General features: G+C 39.5%; 1 protein-coding gene across 3 annotated transcripts in view; it reads right to left on the minus strand.

Annotated features, from left to right (window-relative positions):
- The window catches only part of LOC127805999 (dicer-like protein 4), a 77,970-nt gene that overhangs the window by 46,078 nt on the left and 11,114 nt on the right, over positions 1-20,778 (minus strand). For 2 of the 3 annotated variants that reach the window (XM_052342916.1, XM_052342915.1), the window contains exons 3-10: positions 13,810-13,920; positions 13,351-13,491; positions 13,148-13,220; positions 7,365-7,405; positions 7,011-7,154; positions 6,800-6,928; positions 1,296-1,434; positions 957-1,077 (exon numbers count right to left, since the gene is read on the minus strand). In XM_052342916.1, coding sequence (XP_052198876.1) covers positions 957-1,077; positions 1,296-1,434; positions 6,800-6,928; positions 7,011-7,154; positions 7,365-7,405; positions 13,148-13,220; positions 13,351-13,491; positions 13,810-13,920 — 899 coding nt within the window. The remainder of the gene's footprint in view (positions 1-956; positions 1,078-1,295; positions 1,435-6,799; positions 6,929-7,010; positions 7,155-7,364; positions 7,406-13,147; positions 13,221-13,350; positions 13,492-13,809; positions 13,921-20,778) is intronic. The other variant, XM_052342917.1, reaches the window with a different exon arrangement.

The raw sequence follows: 20,778 nt of genomic DNA on the forward strand, positions 1-20,778 counted from the left end.
ACCAAAACCACTTAAGGCATCAACAGGGCTGCATAGCAATAATTTAACACGGTTGAATTGACCTGAAATCTTAATATATTGTTGACCTTTAAAAGAGCTTTCCAATAGGGTATTGTTTGCAAAATTTGGCTAAGATTTGGTTGGTCAAATAATTAAAAATACGTGAAAGTGTCAAAAAGGGTTGAAAACAGTAAATTTCAGACTTTGTGCAATCATTTTAAGCGTCAAATGAAGTCTAACTGATTTGAAATTTTAATATGTTGTAGCATTATGGAAGAGGTTTTACAACAAGATATTATTTATAGTTTTTAGATAAGTTTGATGAATCAAATAATCAAATTGCACAAAGGGGTCAAAAAGGGACTGTAACATAGAACTGAGTATTGAATTGTCTAACGAGATTTGGTGGCACCATATCAAAGGAAGATTTCCAAACATTAGAAAGGATGTTTCTAAAGCATCAAAAGGTTAATTAGGTTCAATCCTAATCCTTCAAAATTAAATCATCAAGTGGCATTCAATAAAATAGCGAATAAATGAGAATGAAAATTTAACTGTAACGCCCCTCTAGTTGTTAGAGATAAATTGTGAACTTAACCTAGTCAACCCTTGAAGAGTTTAGACATGGTTTGGGTGAGTTTTGTCCCCTTTAGTCAGGTACAAGGGAATTAATAAATTAAAAAAAATCCCAGCTTCCCGACACGAGTAAAGCTCTGGGAGAGCAAGGCATTACATTTGTCACTTCATTACTCAATAAGTGGCGATACCTATCTATCTAATCTGTCTATAAATAAATATATATATATATAAACACATATGCCTTAAGAGATATACAAAGAATATGCTCAATAATGGAAACAAAAGCCACAAGATCTAATAATCAAGTAAAAAAAGAGCTTGTTTGCAATGCTTCTTACAATTTCATAACAAGAGCCAATAAGCAAAAAATGGCTCACCTAAAGGTGGATAGAACATCAATAAGTAGTAAAAGCTTCCTTGAGAAAAGTGGTTCCCCTAAAGCTTCATTGTGGGATAAGTCAGCTTCAACACCATCTACACGAATAGAACTGGAATTTACTGCACCGATCATAAAAAATTTAAAAAAAAAAAAAAAAGCCTAGCATTGCCAAAAATATTTCTTTGAATTTATTAAATGAAAATTAGAATCAATAACTTTGAATTGTATATGTAGATCCACACAATATTGAAGCGACAAGACCCTCTACCAACAGTCGACCATGGGAATGAACATCATTAGTAATAAGAAAGAGGAAGGTCCTAAAACATTATCATACCTTTCGTACAAATGCCATCAAAGACTGAGGCAGCCTGCAAGATATACCTGTTACATAGCGAATCATCGCCACCATTTTCTTCTGCTCCTATCAATTCATTTCTCTCTGAGCGATCACCCCTCATAAGAATTTTGCAAGCCTTTGACAAAAGGAAAAAAGGGTAAGAAAATATTCCAACAAATACCCATCAGAAAGGGTACTACTATTTTAAAAATATAAATAAGGGAGATGAGATATTCCTCGAATTTTATTTTTTTCCATAAAGTGAATAGACTTCAAAGTTCATAAATAGTTGTCACGAAACAAGAGGAAGGCCGAAAGTTGGATAAATTTTGCTGCAGATATTAAGTAGATTTGGCTATTTTTTTTTCAATATTAATTATAGTCGTTACAATTTCCAACTGGTAGTTTGTTAGGCTATTGTGCCAGGTGTAAAGGGGGCTAGAATAGGACAAAATAGTCTGTTAGAGGAAAGATGCTCTGTTGTGGCAGCACCTATGGGTTCCTTATATAAACTGTGTTAGCCTCCTGCAACGATATCAATCAAATTATCCAAATTTAGATTCCTATTCTCTATATTCTCTCTCCCTTCCTCCTTACTCTCTCACTCTCCTTTTCCTTCCAATCCCTTCTCTTTTCTTTTTACGGTTCTCTAGCGACTCCTTCTAATTCACACCGAATTAGAAGGACAGAAATTGTCACAGCACAACTATGACAATTGGTATCAGAGCTTCGGTGCTGGCAAGGAGTGTGAGGGGCGTAAAAGATGGCCGAAGGAACACGCATGAAGAACATGGAGTCTCAGCTCCAGCAACTCAGTTCGGCGGTGGGTGAATTCCAGGATCGGGTGGACCGACTGGAAGTTAGCAACCAAAAAAACCATGAGGCAATTATGACAGTTGATCGCAAGATGGAAGGAGGACTTAATCGAATGAGAGACGATATCAACCAGATGAGGGAGGAGATGGGCAATCAACTTCAACAATTTATATTGATGTTCACCTAACAGAATTAGGTAAGGTTGTGTCCTGACTTTCCTCATAGAAATAGGAATGATCCCATTTTACAGAATGAAAGAGTGAACCAAGAAAATAGAGCCCATGAAATTGTGGTCGAGCAAGGTGAGGACATCGAGACGTTGATAGGAGGGGGTCGTGAGGACCGGGCAATTCTACCATAACAGGGGTTTCCCATGCCCTGGATGGAAATACCCGTGTTCGAAGGGACTAATCCCAGATGGTGGATTAGAAAATGCAAGCGATTGTTTGAGTGGTACAATGTGCCAATGGAAAGAAGAGTAGCCTTGGTGGCTGCCTACTTCAATGATGGTGTGGATGCATGGTTTCAAGGGTGGACGCAAGTAAGGGAGAACTATACTTGGAGAGAGTTCGTTGAAGGGTTGTGTGAGAGGTTCGAAGAAAGGAGCATGCAGGATATCATTGAGGAGTTCAACAAGTTGAAGCAGGCGGGTGATGTTGGATCATACTTAAGGAGATTTGAAGAGCTGAGATCCTTGATAAGTAGTCATGATCCTCACCTAACGGAGGCATATTTTGTCTCTAGTTTCTTCAGTGGCCTGAGCAAGGATTTGAGGCCTATGGTGAAGATGATTACGCCAAGAATAGTTGAGCAGGCAGCCGAGAGTGCCAAGTGGCAAGAGATGGTAGTGGAGGTGCTGCTAAAGAAGCAGAAGGTACAACAGCAAAGGGCGGTACACATGGGAAATTGGCAGCAAGGTGGTCAACAAGGAGCTGGTGAGAGGTAATGTCGAGGAAGAAATTTTGGTGGTACCAACTTTGGTAGGAGACCTAATGATCCTATAAGACAACCTGGTGCCTGTTACAGATGTGGGGACAGATACTTCTTGGGGCACCAATGCAAACATCAGTTACTGTTATTAGAAGGCCGAGGAAAAGAGGAAGTAGAAGACGAAGAAGGAGAGGAAGTGGAAGGAATTGATGAAGGAGTAGAGGATAATGGAGAGATATCCCTCCATGCACTCAAGGGAATCACCAATAACAAGATAATTAAGGTTGAGGGCAAGGTGAAGGGGGGCAGTTTGTCAATCCTAATTGACAGTGAAAGCACACACAGCTTCCTCGATGATAGCATTGCCAAGAAACTAAAGTGTCAGCTCACTAGTACACTGCCTTTGAGTGTCACTGTGGCTAATGGAAACCGAGTAGTGAGTAACTCGGCCTGCCTGGGATTCATGTGGGAAATGTAGGAGAAGTTCGAGGCAAACCTCAGGTTGCTGCAATTAGGAGGGTGTGATGTCGTGTTAGGGGTGGACTAGATGAAGGGGGTGAGTCCCATATGCTTTGATTTCAACCGTATGGAGGTGTTCTTTGAAAAAGAAGGAAGAAAAATGACACTCACCAGTGGGAGGGAGACTGTTACCTGCAAGATGATTACAGGTAGGAGGTTGCAAAGGGTCCTCAAGAGCAAGTGGAGTCAATTCACACAGCTGTTTTCCATTGTGGAAGCGGAAGTGGAAGGGAGTCCTAAGGGAGAGGAGCTAGGGGAGCTACAACTAATTGTCAGTCACCAACGAGGGGAAACTGACTAGGTATGCACCTTACAACTTATTGATGAATTGTTGGAAGAATTCAAGGACCTCTTTGCGGAACCAAATACCCTTCCTCCTAACCGAACTTTGGACCATGCCATTAACCTAAAACCGAATATTGAGCCTGTTAATATCAGATCCTACCATTATACCCTTGTCCAGAAAACCGAAATTGAGAGAATAGTGAAAGAAATGATGAGCCAAACTTTCATTAGACCGAGCCAGAGTCCCTTTGCTTCCCCAATTCTATTAGTTAAGAAAAAAGATGGTTCTAGGCGTTTTTGTGTAGATTATCACCAACTTAACACCCTAACCATCAAAGATAAGTTTCTCATACCCCTTATTGAAGACCTAATGGACAAGCTTCACCAGGCCAAATTCTTTTCCAAACTTAACTTGCACTCAGACTACCACCAAATCAGGATAAAGCCCGAGGATATCCACAAGACTACCTTCCGAACTCACCATGACCATTTTGAGTTCTTGGTGATGCCCTTTGGGCTCACCAATGCTCGGCCACCTTCCAATCCCTAATGAACCAGGTATTTGAACCCTACTTAAGGAAATTCATACTTGTGTTTTTTGATGACATCCTTGTCTATAGCCCAACTTTGGACCAACATCTTAATTACCTAAGAACCACTTTTGAGGTCCTTAGAAACAACCAGCTATTCATCAAAAAGTCAAAGTGTGCATTCGGTCAGGACCAAGTGGAATACTTGGGGCACTTAATCTCGAGCAGGGGGTCAGCACCGACCCAAGGAAAGTGGAGGCTATACTCAATTGGCCGAGGCCCACTACCATAAGGGCTCTTAGGAGTTTCCTAGGGCTCACCGGATACTACCGAAGATTTGTGAAGGGATATGGAGTTATTAGCAAACCCCTCACAAACTTATTGAAGAAAGGAAACTTCCAGTTGGGGTAGGAAGCAGAAGATGCTTTTGAAAAATTGAAGGTGGCAATGAGTAAGGTCCCCACATTAAGGCTGCCGGATTTCAGCAAACCTTTTGTGCTTGAGACAGATGCATGTGGAGTGGGGATTGGGGCTATTTTGATGCAGGATGGCAGACCATTGGCTTTTTTAAGTCAAGCCCTCAGTCCAAGACACTTAGGCTTGAGTATATATGAAAAGGAGTTTTTAGCTGTTCTTATGGCTATTGAGAAATGGCGACACTACTTAGAGGTAGGGAGGTTTGTGATCAAAACTGATCCACGAGTCTTTAAAGTTTTTGCTACAACAAAAGTTGCAAACTCAATTGCAAAAAAAGGGAATGGAAAAATTAATGGGGCTAGATTACTCCATACAATATAAGAAGGGCAAGGAAAACTTGGCTGTTGATGCCCTGTCGAGATGTCAAGAGGAAGGTAGTGCAGCCACCATAACCGTTGTGATCCCTGAGTGGTGCAAAGAAGTGGTGGACAGCTATGAGGGAGATGAACACATAAAGGGCCTGCTGGAGAAATTAGCCCTGGGAAGTGAGGAGGTAGAAGGTTACACCATGGTGGATGGGCTGCTGAGGTATAAAGGAAGAATTGTAGTGGGCCACGATGAGGAACTCAAGAGGAAAATCCTACAATCCCTGCATGACTCCCTCTTAGGGGGGCATTCGGGGTATCGAAAACACTTATTTAAGGGTGAGGCAGTTGTTCCATTGGTCGCAACTCCGAAGGGCAGTCAGGGATTTCGTGATGGGGTGTGATACATGTAAAAGGTGCAAACCTAGTGTCCTGGAAGTGTAAAAAGCAAAGTGTTGTGGCAAGATCTAGTGCAGAGGCAGAGTTTAGGGCAATGGCCCTTGGATTGTTTGAACTTCTATGGCTTCGGATTATCTTAGAAGACTTGAAAATCAAAGTTCAAGGTACTATTGACCTACTTTGTGATAATCAATCAGCTATTAATATTGCCCATAATCTAGTACAGCACGACAGAACTAAATATAAAGAGATTGATCGGCACTTTATCAAGGAAAAATTGGATGTTGGGTTAATTCGAATCCCATATGTGCCATCTGAAGATCAAGTGGCAGATGTGTTAACTAAAGGGCTAGCTGGAAGAAGGTTCGATGTTTTGGTAAGCAACCTGGGAATGGTTTATATCCACTCTCCAACTTGAGGGGGGGTGTTGACTTATCAGAATGTAAAGAGATTTGCTTAGATTAGGAAAGATTTCTAATTATCATTTAGGAATCTTTCCTAATTATCATTTAGGAATCTTTCTTGATTATGTCCATATGTATCTTAGTGTATATTTCCTTCTTTGTGTTTTAATTTGTTTTCTTAGAGATAGTTTCCTTTTTGATAGTTTCCATTTTTTATGTAATCTCTCCCTCTGTCGATAAGAGGATTGTTGTATCCATCAGAATTCATTATGAAAGCATAATTTTGAAAACTTAAGAATTGAGTGGGACAATCCTATGAAGCTCTACTATGATAGTAAGTCAGTCATCAGTGTAGCACATAATCCCGTGCAACATAATAGAACAAAACACATAGAAGTTGACAGGCACTTTATCAAAGAAAAACTGGACAGCGACCTCATTTGTACTCCATATGTGCCTTCAAGATCACAATTAGCAGATGTGTTTACCAAAGGAATCAATAATCCCCAATTTCATACATTAATTTCCTAGCTGGGAATGGATAATATCTACTCACCAGCTTGAGAGGGAGTGTCATAGATCATAAAGATTGATTGCAGATTTTAAGGGCTGTCAATCCAGCTATCCTTTTTGAATTATTTCCTAATACATAATTAGAAGGTTAGGTGTACAGATTTGGTAGGTTCTGTAAATCAATTAGAGATTGTCTCCATTAGACGAAATTCCTAGATTGAGAGTTTCCTATGATAGATTAGCTAAGTTTCTGTATATATACAATTCCGGACAGAATGAATAAAATTATTAAGCCTGCCCCCTAATTCCTAACAATAGCGTACCTGAAATGCTCCCAAAAGGCCAAGATTTTCCAGACAAAATATCAGATTATCATGCAATCTCTGTAGCATCTTCTTCATGTTCTTAAGGCTCCCATGATCTATAGTTTTCCTGCTTAGTGTTGATAAACACTGCAGCCGATGCAAACAGCAATAAGTTGAAAGTCTGTTCGCATACAAAAAGTTCATAAGTAGAAAAATGTCAATATCATACCTGGTGCTTTATATCCTTAAGTTTCCTCAAGTAAATCTCAAGAGGACAAGATGAACTGTTCACAGCACGACTATAATAATATATTTTAAACTTGGGAGATGCCACAAATTTTTCCAACTCTTTTCTGTCCTCAACATAATGAACCTAGAAAAAGTGACAGAAAACTGGAGAAATTAGATTTAGTTATGAAAGAAAAAAATACTAATTCCTATATCAATCACCAGCTTGGTGAAGCCTAAATGAACCATAGCCTGAGTAGTAAATGGAAATATATTTTTTTCATTTAAAAACGTAAAAAAGAAATAGCATTAGTCCAAAATTTGCCCAAAATTCTTATTGCCCTTGACAACCTACCTTAGCATGAAGTAAGGATTCAAGAGTACGGATTGAAGAACCTGAAATAGATACAACATGAAGTCTAGAAAGTCAATCGAAGAAACATTCATTACCAATTACCTAGGCACTAGTTTATAAGTACACTGGATATGCATATAGAAGAAGATGAACAAGTAGTTACCATTTACTAAGACTGAAAGATACAGCACCAACCTATCAGGGATGGGTTTTTAGCATGGGGAGTAAAACAATTACCTGAGTCATCTACCACTCTGATAACAAGTTTCAAACTCCGTAAAGGTTAATCCTTGTTTTTCCATATTCCACAATATAATGTTCAAACTATTTAATCAATTGGCATGTAAAGACATCATTTCTGCATAAAAATATGGTTATCAAAAAACAAAAATCTTGCATGAAGATACTGGCAGTACATGTTATGGGACAAGACTTCCAGTTTATTTCAGATAAGCATCTCTGTAAAAGTTAGTACATCCCGCATACAACTCATTTTTGCACCACTCAACAAGGATTGGATGGTGAAAAACACATATAGAAAATCCATATATAAACTAGCAGGCACAGAAGTAGCATATGATAATTTAAGCAGCCTCTAGGAATGATAAGTTCACCTGGTCAAGATAGGACTACAACCCTTCATGATAAATATTAATAGGTGTTAAATATGATAAGTAAGGGGGTATTAGTGTATTTATCTTTAAGTAAATGTAGGCATATATATATTCTTGTAATGTTCTCTTGAGAAAAGAAAATCAGTGTATTTTATACATCTAACATGATATCAGAGCCCAAACACTAACCTAACCCTAACCCTAGTCGTCGCCGCTATCGTCGCCGTCAACCGACGCCATCACTGCTGGTCGCTTCGCCCGCCATTGCCATCACCGCCTGTTCCTTCATCAACCACTGGCTTCGCTAGTTTCGCGGCCATCACGGCTCTTCTCCAGATCAGGCTATCGCGGCTCTCCTTCTCCAAATCCGGCCATCTTCCGGCCGTGCCTAGACCCCACCGTCGCCGTCACCGCTCCTGTCCAGATTCGGCCATTCTCTTCCGGCCGCGCCCAGATCTCATCCTCGCCGTCGCCGCTCCTGTCCAGATCCAGCCATCCTCTTTCGGCCGCGCCCAGAGCTCGCCCTCGCTGCCGCCACGCCTGCCCAGATCCGGTCGGCCATCCTCTTCAACTCCGGTGACAGCTTTAGCTTCTGTGCGCCCAGATCTGACATTGCTCCAGATCTGTCCTTCCTTCTCTTTGGTCCTATAATCCAATCTGCTCCAGATCTGCTACTTTTGTGCGCCCAGATCTGACATTGCTCCAGATCTGCTATTTTTGTGTGCCCAGATCTGCTCTTCCGTGTCATGGCTTCATCTTCATCCACAAGCCGCTCCACCATGTCCACACCCGTGACTGATCATGGTCGTCGGGGTGGTGGTCGTCCTCGGCCCCATTGTTCCTATTGTAATTGTCTTGGTCACACTATTGTTATCGCCTACATGGTCGTCCACCACACGCAGCTAGTACTGCTAACATGATTGTGGGCGCTTCAGAGGGTCAGGCATCTATCACACCCAGTGATTCCTCACCAGTGACTATCTCCAAGGGGGAGTATACTCAGTTTCTTCAGTTCCGGGCAGCACAACAGAATACTTCACCTATCACATTCTTTGCTGACACTGGTAACCCTACTGCCTGCTTTACTAAGTCTTCATCTTCCCTTGGCCCATGGATCTTCGACTCCGGTGCCACCAATCACATGTCTGGTAATTGTTCTCTCCTATCTCATGTTCAAACTTCGCAGTCTCTACCTCCTGTTACATTGGCTGATGGCTCTCAAGCCTCAGTCACGGGTATTGGTACCGCATTACCTCTTACCACTTTACTATTATCATCTGTTTTACATTTACCACAATGTACCTTTAATTTGCTCTCTGTCAGTCAACTCACTCTCAGTCTTAATTGCTCTATAACCTTTTCGTCTAATTCTGTTATTGTGCAGGATCGGAGGACTGGAAGGACGATTGGCACGGGGCTTGAGTCTCACGGTCTCTACTATCTATCTCTCCCTGCTTCTTCAGTGGCGTGCACGACGACAACTTCCCCACTACAAGTCCATTGTCGGTTGGGGCACCCATCTCTTCCCAATCTTAAGAAGATGGTTCCCAGTCTCTCTAGTATTTCTTCCTTAGAGTGTGAGTCTTGTCAACTTGGGAAACATAGTCGTAGTTCTTTCCCAAGTAGAGTCAATAAACGTGCTAATTCTCCTTTTTCAGTAGTTCATTCAGATGTATGGGGTCCCAGTCATGTCAGTTCACAAGACGGTTTTCGTTATTTTGTAACATTTATTGATGATTTCTCTCAGACTACATGGTTATATTTAATGAAAACGTGTTCAGAGCTATTTTCAGTCTTCACTACATTTTGTGCTGAAATTAGAACACAGTTTAATTTGCCTATCCGTGTTCTTCGTAGTGATAATGCTCTTGAACATTTGTCTCTCCCATTTAAATCTTATATGGCATCCAATGGGATTCTTCACCAGACTTTTGTGTCCTAGAACCCCACAACAAAATGGGGTAGCTGAACGCAAGAATCACCATTTAATTGAGACAGCCCGCACGCTTCTCCTTCATATGCATGTTCTACTTCAATACTGGAGCGATACTGTTTTAACTGCATGTTACTTAATTAACCACATGCCATCTTCTGTTCTTAATGACCAGATTCCTCATTCCATTCTTTTTCCTCGAGTTGACTTATATTCTCTTCCTCCTCGTATCTTTGGGAGTACGTGCTTTGTTCACCATCTTGCTTCAGGTCGTGATAAGTTATCTGCTCGTTCCGTCAAATGTGTTTTTCTAGGTTATTCTCGCCTTCAAAAGGGGTATAGTTGCTACTCTCCTCAATTAACTCGATATTTTATTTCAACGGATGTTACCTTCTTTGAGTCATCTCCTTATTTCCCTTATTCGTCTGCGATCTCTGATTCTGTGTATGTTGGGTTACCTTTGCCTATCCCTTTTCTTGACCTAACATCATCTCCAGCTCCAATGTCTTCACCCTCTCCACCATCCTTTACCTCTCGCCTTGATCGCTCCAATCTTCAAGTCTATCAACGGCGTCCACAACTCGTGACCCAACCAGCACCGACAGTTGTCGCTAGTCCGCGGGAGCCGTCTCCAGACTCATCCCCTGTACCAGTTCGTTCTTCCTCCTCCGGTCTGACTCTTGATCTTGACTTGCCTATTGCTCTTCGTAAAGGTACTCGCCATCCTATTTCCCATTTTGTTAGCTATGATAATTTGTCCCCTGGATATTCTGCTTTTATTTCTTCTTTATCTTCTGTTTCACCTCCTAAATTTGTTCCCGAAGCTCTTTCCCATCCAGGGTGGCGGGCTGCTATGGTCGAAGAAATGTCTGCTTTACATTCCACCGGGACTTGGGACTTGGTACCTCTTCCCAAGGGTAGATCTACTGTTGGTTGTCGCTGGGTTTACACTGTTAAAGTTGACCCTGATGGCCGAATTGATCGTCTTAAGGCTCGCCTTGTTGCCAAAGGATACACTCAGGTTTTTGGTTTTGATTATGGCGATACATTTTCTCCTGTTGCTAAGATCTCTTCTGTTCGCCTTTTCTTGTCCCTTACTGCTATGTTTCACTGGCCTCTTCACCAACTGGACATCAAAAATGCCTTTCTCCATGGCAATTTACAGGAGAAGGTGTATATGGAGCAACCTCCTGGCTTTGTTGCTCAGGGGGAGCTTGGGTTGGTGTGTCGCCTTCAAAAATCTTTATACTGTTTAAAACAGTCTCCTTGAGTTTGATTTGGTCGATTTAGTTCAGTTGTTCTTGAGTTTGGGTTAACTCGGAGTGAAGCTGATCATTCTGTTTTTTATCGTTCCCAATCTGGCTGCCACATTCTTCTAGTGGTGTATGTTGATGATATAGTACTTACAGGGGATGATGATGTTGGTATCACTGAATTGAAGGCACATCTTCACCAACAGTTTCAGACTAAGGATCTGGGTCCTTTGAGATATTTTTTGGGTATTGAGGTAGCTCGGTCAAAGCAAGGCATCTATATTTCTCAAAGGAAGTATGCCTTGGATATGCTAGAGGAGACAGGATTGCTTGGATGTAAGCCTATAAATACCCTTATGGATCCAAATATAAAGCTGTTACCGAGACAGGGGGAGCCCCTTTTTGATCTTGGGCGCTACCGTCAACTAGTTGGGAAACTTAATTACCTCACAGTCACTCGTCCTGATATTTCATTTGCTGTGAGTGTGGTAAGTCAGTTCTTGGATTCACCTTGTGATAGTCACTGGGATGCAGTGATCCGTATTCTTCGGTATATTAAGGCTACTCCTAGTCGGGGTGTATTGTATCAAAATCATGGGCACAATCAAATTGTGGGATATACGGATGCTGATTGGGCAGGATCACCTAGTGACAGGAGATCCACATCTGGATATTGTGTATTTGTGAGTGGAAACCTAGTCTCTTGGAAAAGTAAAAAGCAAACTGTTGTCGCCAGATCCAGTGCAGAGGCTGAATATAGGACAATGGTCGTAACAACATATGAGCTAGTGTGGTTGAAGCAATTAATTGAGGAGTTAGGGATTACGTAGGTTAAGTCTATGCAATTGATCTGTGACAACCAGGCTGCAATGCATATTGCTTCTAATCCTGTGTTTCATGAAAGAACTAAGCATATTGAAATTGATTGTCATTTTGTTAGAGAAAAGGTGCTCTCTGGGGATATAGTTACAACATATGTGGGTTCCAACGATCAACTGGCTGATTTACTTACCAAGTCTCTTAGAGGGTCTCGTGTGAATTATATTTGTACAAAGCTAGGCATGCTCAATATATATGCTCCAGCTTGAGGGGGAGTGTTAAATATGATAAGTAAGGGGGTATTAGTGTATTTATCTTTAAGTAAATGTAGGCATATATATATTCTTGTAATTTTCTCTTGAGAAAAGACAATCAGTGTATTTTATACATCTAACAATAGGAAAGAAAAGGCATAAATCACCATCCGTGGGAGGGGAGAAAAGAGGCTAAAAAAAATAGGAAAGTATTAACAAGGAAAAGCTATATAACTAAATAAAACACATGAATGTGAAACAGATTGCTGAATAAGTACATATGCCTCCATTATCAGTCAAGATCATGAAGATAGTTTTTTTTTTTTTTTCATGTTAAGCTAAGAATGTCAACCCCACGCAGTGGGATTAAAGCTTATAATCGCTGTTTTCTATGTTAAACTATGACCTCCTTCAAAAGATTGTAAATGAGATTAATTGCAGATGTCACAATACACTATAATAAAGTTGACTTCCTGGATATTCCACCAAAGTATGTTTCCGGAACAGAGCAAATTCAAAAGTAACACAAAAAAATAATAATAATAATAATGGAAAAGCATAAGTATTTCAGCTTTCTCCATTAGATTCAGACAGCTGAACAATAGCATTTGGAATCCACAATCTTTAAACAGTTCATTTTGAGAATAGCATCTGAGAATGAACTGTATCATTTGGGAAATAACTATCTTTAAGTAAATTTGTTAATTTGAAACACCAAACACCTGGAATATATATGACAGGCGCTTCAGCTTTCTTGTTGCATTTCTACCAAAGTTATTCTTGCAAGTTGCAACCAGTGCAGACTAACACTTGGGGAATAATCTGATCATGGTTAAATGCTCAAGATGAAAAAAGTACTTCTAGACACTGGATGCACACAGACTAACACTTGCACTTGTACTTGCATTACCTTTCCCCAACTTTGGAGAGGCAGTCATTCCAAATATGCGGGGAAGTTTTGTCCTGTCGAGTTTGTAGAAGACCTGCAATATTGCCAGCATAATGTGTCAGTCAAACAAATGCAATCAGAAGGAAGCCTGTATCAAGAAGTGCAGATAAAGAAACAACAACATAGGAAGATAGAAAGGGGAAACTGTTTTCAGTAACATATACTTTCATGATTTCAGCATAAGGGTGATTGCTGTCAAGTTGCGCATAGTGGCACTCATCAAATATCAGAAGTGCAATCGAGTCCATCCTTATGAAGCAGTGGCATAAATTGCGCAAAAGTATTTGTGGGGTCATAACAAAAACCTACACAGGAGCATGAAAGTTAATTAAACATGATAACTAAATTAATCATTGGCTAAAATGAAAAGGTCTTTCTACTTATTGTTCTTCCTGTAAAACCAAAATGGGAGGAAAGGAGAATTGGTGTTTTCCTGTAAGATATCAGGAAAGATGAAATGAAAGGGGAATAAGAATAAACTGCTGGAATACTTTGGATTCTGATAGCGTAACTCATCACAAGAGAAGATTCATCTTACTGAAATTATAAGTCTATGACATGTCATATGATAAAAAACTAATTAAGAGATATCTTCTGGGTAATGTAAATTCCATATTACTAACCTCATATTCTTCCATCTCCTTTTCCCAATCTTGATGGCTCTTCAAGCGCTTTGAACCTCCACAATATGCCCCCACTTTAAAATCAGTGTCGTCCTGTATCACCTTTGCTTGCTGGAAAATAGCAATTTAATTCAAATACCTCAACAATAAGTAGATAATCATCAAGCTCTTAAAATAAATTTTTGGACATCATATCGAGAACAAGATAAAAATAAAATATGAAAAAGAACTCCATAATATGCTTGACAATGCCCCATAAATTAACCGCCAAGGTGCTTTAATTTCAAACCATGACTTGTTCTTTTTTTCTAAATCCTCTTACTATAACAAAGACAAATACATCAATTAGAAGTCAAAGTTATTCGAAATAGTCTGACTTATGCTGGTTAATTTAAAAGAAGATATTCCTTGGTTAAAACTTTCAATGAACAAAATTGGTTAGACAGCCCACAAGCTTGATGTCAAAAGATATTTCATGTGATACTGCAATTGAGGAAATGGAGAAGCCTTTATCTAGCTATCAAAACCACCTCTACAAGTTCTTTCAATATGCAGAATTTGGTCACCCTAATTTTGTGGTATCTGGGACAATTTTAAACTTCCTTCTACTATTGTAACATTGCTAAATATCCCTAAATTGATCATCAATCACAAAACCTTGGTATATTCAGAATGAGGTATGTTTGTTTAAAATAAAGAGGCAACCTCCTTACTCAACATGACAATGTAAGGGATTTGTGAGAGTGATCGGAAGAGAAAACTCGAGATATTAGCCTCTCAATTCTATTATTTATAGGCTAATTACAATCAATGATGGAGCTAATCATGGAGATAATTCTAGATCACGGGGATAATTACAACCTAGCTAATTATCCTAATCATCAATTGACTATATACACATTCTATACATGGAAGTTAATAAATTTCATAAATCTCACACTCCCCCTCAAGCTGGTGCATATATATCATATGCGACAAGCTTGTTACAAATGTAGTTTATCCAAGGACTCCTAAGTGACTTTGTGAACGCATCTACTAGTTGATCATTGGAGTTGACAAACTCAGTGACAATAACACCTTCAATTAGTTTTTCTCTGATAAAGTGACAGTCAATCTCAATACGCTTGGTCTTTTCATGAAATACTAGATTTGAGGCGATATGGAGTGCAGCCTAATTGTCACACACAAGTTTCATGGGAGATGCTCCACACAACTTTAGTTCTTGAAGAAGTTGCCTTACACCTTTCCAAATCTCTGCAGATGTTTCATAAAGGAGAAAATTCTCTCCAATCTCATTTGTCATGGAATTGAGGAGCCATGACATAACCTAATTGCTTCTTATCTTCCATGGCCGATACTTCGGATCTTCCTTCTTGGGCTGCACTGCTTCACCGATGAGGTAATCATCTTTCCCCTTGTCGAAAAATAAAAATCAGGACTGACTGAGACCATTGAAGATAGTTTTGGCCATTCAGCTTATGGCCGCTAATGGTGAATGATGAGTTTTCAACGACTCTCGTGTGACTCAGGGTGATATCCAACGACAAAAGAACCCTTTTCGGCGGCCATACTACTACTAGGTGATAGGCTTCCAAATGAGTTTTGAAGATTGGTTGTAGTGGAGGACGCTACAACAATGTTAGACAAAAACTTGAATGCACAGAAACGGTGATGGTGGACGACACCAAAGATGAATAACATAATGGGAAATGGTCCTTGACCAACAAAAGGGATGCTGAAGATGGAGGGGATGCCAACGATGAGAGTCGGGAAAGGCTAATGAACACGAACCCCAAACTCGCTCTGATACCATGAAGAAAAAGATAAAAACTTTTCTCATACCTCACTGCTATACATCAGGGATACATATTGTTGGATGATGAGATTGGATGTTCAAGTTTAAAAAGGAAAGATAAGATGGTTGGATAAGATAAGAATTCAGGATCTATAAGATAAGGCAGCCTAAAAGATAAGATAAAGCTCTAAGATTCAAGGGAAAGATACAGCTTGAAAGTAGAAGATAATTCCAGCATTTTGAATATTCGTTATTGTTATCTAAACTTGAATTTATTCTTGTTTTTCAGGAGATAGAATAGATCTTCTGTACTTGTATAAATACCTCTACTCAGATTCAATAATATTCAAGTAAGCTTTCAAGAATTCAGCTTATTTCATGGTATCAGAGCCAAGTCCTAGTAACCTAGATCTTAAGGTCTAAGTTTTAAAATCATGGCCGAAACTCTACCAAATCCAACCATAACACCACGAGTTCTCCTAACCCTCATTCTCAGTCCAATTTTTCTACAAACTCTATTGACAACCATCCTCTACAAACTACTCAACGTAAATAGAATGGGAGTAATTTCAGAGAATGGTTTCAATTTGTATTGCTCCTGATCAAAGGGAAGAAAAAAGCTAGATACTTGATAGGGGCTATTCCTACCCCACCAAACACAGCATCAAATTATGGCATGAGATGCAATCCAAGAAATGTACTCAGATTTGAAGAATACCTTTCAATGCTTTGAAATCAGGTCAGTCATTCGTACAACTAAACAAGGTAACCTTAATGTTACAGAATACTATAATGTTTTGACCGAGTTATGGCATGAGATGGATTTATTCTACAATATTAGTTGGGAGTGTCTAGCCGATAGCACAAAATACACTAAAATGTTATAAAAGGATCGTATTTTTTTATTTTCTCCATGGTCTTAACTCGGATTTGGATGAAGTTCGTGGAAGATTATTAGGTATTAAACCCTTACCTACACACACAGAGGTATTTGCTGAGATAAGGAGAGAGGAAAGCAGGCGTAAGGTGATGCTCACCCAATAGATAAAGTCAATTTTAGGCCTTCAAAATTTTGCTCCTGCTATTGTCAAAATGGAGGATACTTTGTCAAGAAATCAAGGGAAGGACAAGCAGTTGTGTGACCACTGTAACAAACCATACCACACAAGGGAAACATGCTAAAAGATTCATGGCAGACCAGCAAACTGGAAGCCACGAAATAAGAGAGAAACAACTAGATTAGCCTATGCTACCGAAGTCTCTATTGAACCTGGGAACAACACAAATCTAAACTTATCAGTAGAGCAGGTTCAAGATTTGTACAGGCTACTAAATCAAATCACAGGTATAAACCCCTCAAAGTCCTCCTACTCCTAAGCCAACAGCTTCAACAGACAAAGTATTCCTCAATACTCACTAATCTCACGAAAGCTCCCAAAACAAGTTTGGATAGTGGATACTGTCAAGAGAATGTTATGTTTTATTCATTTATCATGGCAATATATATACATGGATCAAGATGCATTATAGAACTTGTACCGCTAAGTATAACAACTAAATGTACCAAATAAACAACAAATAGAATGAAACTCGATAAGTAGGAAATACAAATATATTCTAACACTTCCCCTCAAACTAGCGAATATAGGTTAACCATCCTAAGCTTGCCAATAAGTTTTTGGAATATCTGACTAGACATCCCTTTAGACAGGATATCAGCCAACTATTCTGCAGAAGGAATATATGATGTGCAGATCAGCCCACTATCTAACTTTTCCCTGATAAAGTACTGGTCAACCTCCACATGCTTGGTAAGATCATGTTGAATCGGATTATAGGCAATACTAATAGCTGATTTGTTATCACAATATAACTTCATAGGGCCATCCCACCTAATCCTGAGATCATCAAAAATGATTTAGCCAAAGTAACTCACAAATTCCAAGCGTCATAGACCTATTATCTGCATCAACACTTGATCTAGCCGCAACAGATTGCTTCTTACTTCTCCATGTAACCAAATTCCCTCCAACAAAAGTAAAATAACCAGATGTTGATCGTCTATCTGTAGCAGAACCAGCATAATCAGCATCAGTGAACGCCTTTAGAGTTATATTGGAGCTCCTTTTGAATAAAATTTCTCTGCCCATATGTGTTTTCAAATATCGAAAAACACGATACACTGCTCGAATGTGAGTTTTCTTAGGATTCTGCATAAACTGGCTCACAACGCTGACAACGTAAGCAATGTCAGATTGGGTATGTGACAAGTAGATCAATTTCCCAACAAGTCTCAAATACAATACCCGATCAACAAGCTTATCACCAGTAGCATCACCAAGTTTGTGAACAACCTCAATTGGAGTGTCAACTGGCTTGCACCCTGTCAAACTAGTCTCAGTAAGAAGGTTAAGAATATATTTTTTTTGTGATATGAAGATTTCATCCTTAGATCGTGCTACTTCAATTCCTAAGAAGTATTTTAGTCTTCCCAAGTACTTAATTTCAAATTCTTTTGCTAAGCACTCCTTCAAGTTTTTCTCTTCCTTTACATCATTACCAGTAACTATTATATCGTCCACATAGACCAAAAGGACAGTCACACCCCCTGATCCCGTGTGTTTCACAAACATGTATGATCCCCTTGGCTCTGCCTGTATCCCATTGACAACATTGCTTTTGAGAATCTACCAAACCAAGCCCTAGGAGACTGTTTTAATCCATAGAGAGCCTTTTTAAGTCTACATACTTTACCTTTTGCACAATAATCGTAATCCGATGGACAAACCATGTAGATTTCTTCTTCAAGATCCCCACGTAAGAAGCCATTCTTTACATCAAATTGGGACAAGTTCCAATCCAAATTCACCGCCAATGATAATAAGACTCGTATAGTATTCAACTTGGCAACATGAGCAAATGAATCATGGTAGTCAACACCATATGTCTATGCATAGCCTTTTGCAACAAGTCAAGCCATACACCTTTCCAATGATCCATTCGCCTTATACTTAACAGAGAATACCCACTTACAGTCAATCAATTTCTTTCCTTTAGGTAAATCAACTAACTTCCATGTCATGTTCTTCTCCAGGGCTTCCATTTCCACATTCATGGCATGCCGCCATTTCTTACTTTCTAGCACCTCAGACAGGGTTTGAGGAATCTTAATCGAGACAAAATGAGAAAGGAAACTCTTGTGAGAATGAGACATTAGATCAAATGACACAAAGTGAGACAAATGATGTTGAGTGCATTTCCTGCTCCCTTTCCTGAGGGCAATAGGAAGATCAAGATCTCGAGAGTCAGAAATATGATCAATGAATTGAGATTGAGAAGGAGAATCATTCACCTCAATGTTTTCCCTAAGACCAGAGCCCGATTCAGACAATTGGGCATGCTTAAGAGATTTCATGCCTTCCTTCTTGAGTATATAGATTCAATTGGTGGCTTCTCTTCAGTTTCTAAAGGATGAGGTACAGGTAAAGACACAAATACAGGTTTGCTTTGTGAGACACTAGGGTTAGACTGTGAATAGGAAGTTATATTTGAGAGAGAAAAAGAATGAAGCCAATTCGAGTCTTCCAAAGGAAGAGGCTCCCCCTGAAGACCAGGATTTGCAAAGAACCGCTCATGCTCAACGAATGTGACATCAGTGAAGATAAAAGTTCACCGTGAAGGAGAATGATAGCACTTATACCCCTTTTGAGTAGATGAGTATCCAATGAAGACACATTTAAGGGATGGAGGATTGCGTTTGGTATGGTGGTGAGCATGAACAAATACGACACAACCAAAAATTCGAGTGGGTAGGGAGACAGACGCTATGAATTGAGGATAAAACTAAGCAAATAAGTCCCACAGACTCAAATTACCAAAAGTAGGGGACGGAAGGTGATTGATTAAATGAGTTGAAGTGAGTATTGTTTCTTGAAGCGAGAGTTTCAAGGTAGGACGAAAAGAAAGATCTCAAGATGAAAAATACCTCAAGCAAATCTTATTGAAGAATAAAATGAATACAGAATCATTACAAGACTAACTAAGCTATTTATACACAAGCTATAGCAGAACATAAAATAAACTTCTATTATAATCAGCTGCAACCGTTACCAAGAGAGAAAATCTACTATCATTTATCTAACTCTTCTACATTCCCCCTCAAATCAAGCTCCATGGGCAACAATAATTTTGCAGTGTTTGTAGCAGCTTTTGTAGGAGTGTTTGTAGCAGCTTTTGTAGGCAACAAATGTCGTGTAGAATCAGCACAAGAATCAAACTGAGAGTGACATAAAGGTGACCACTTGAGTCGCAGCTTAGAACATAGAAAAACAAATCTGTCTCTTGACAAACCCTTAGTAAATACATCAGCTACTTGATGAAGAGTAGGCACGTATCTAACATCCACATCTCCACTCTCAATCTTTTCTCTTACAAAGTGCATATCAATTTCAAAGTGCTTTGCTCTTGAATGAAAAACAGGGTTCTTGGCCATGCTTTTAGCTGCTAGATTGTCACACCACAAAACAGGAGTTTTCTTACAAGGATAGCCTAACTCCAATAGTAACGACTTAAGCCATAAAATCTCAGTTACTCCTTGAGCCACTGCTCTATATTCAGCTTCACACACTGATCTTGCAACAACGGATTGTTTTCTTGATCCCCAAACTAACAAATTACATCCAAGAAAAACACATAAACCGCTTGTAGACTTTCTGGTCACTTTACACCCAGCAAAATCAGCATCCATGTAAACAGTTAAAGATTGATCTTTAGGGGAGGGTGTGAACATCAAACCAAGATGAATTGTTCCCTTAAGATACCGTAACAACCTTTTACAGGCCTACCAGTGTTGAACTTTGGGGGAGGAGAGAAATTGACTCAATTTATTTACTATAAATGCAATATCAGGCCTCATATGAGTCAAATACTAAAAAGAACCTATAATGGTTTTGTAGAAAGAAGGTTCAAAAAATACTTCTCCATCATCAGTTAAAGAAATGCCCGAGGTCACAGGCATGGCACATGACTTACAATTTTCCATAGCTGCCTTCTTTAATAAATCCCGTGTATACTAAGATTGTGTGAGGTAGATACCAGTGGTGTCTCTATAAGCTTCAAATCCAAGGAAATAGTTAACTAACCCAAGTGTTTTTAGAGCAAAATTCTTATCTAGA

The sequence above is a fragment of the Diospyros lotus genome, chromosome 7 (genome assembly GCF_014633365.1).
Source record: "Diospyros lotus cultivar Yz01 chromosome 7, ASM1463336v1, whole genome shotgun sequence".
NCBI classification, from domain to species: Eukaryota; Viridiplantae; Streptophyta; class Magnoliopsida; order Ericales; family Ebenaceae; genus Diospyros; species Diospyros lotus.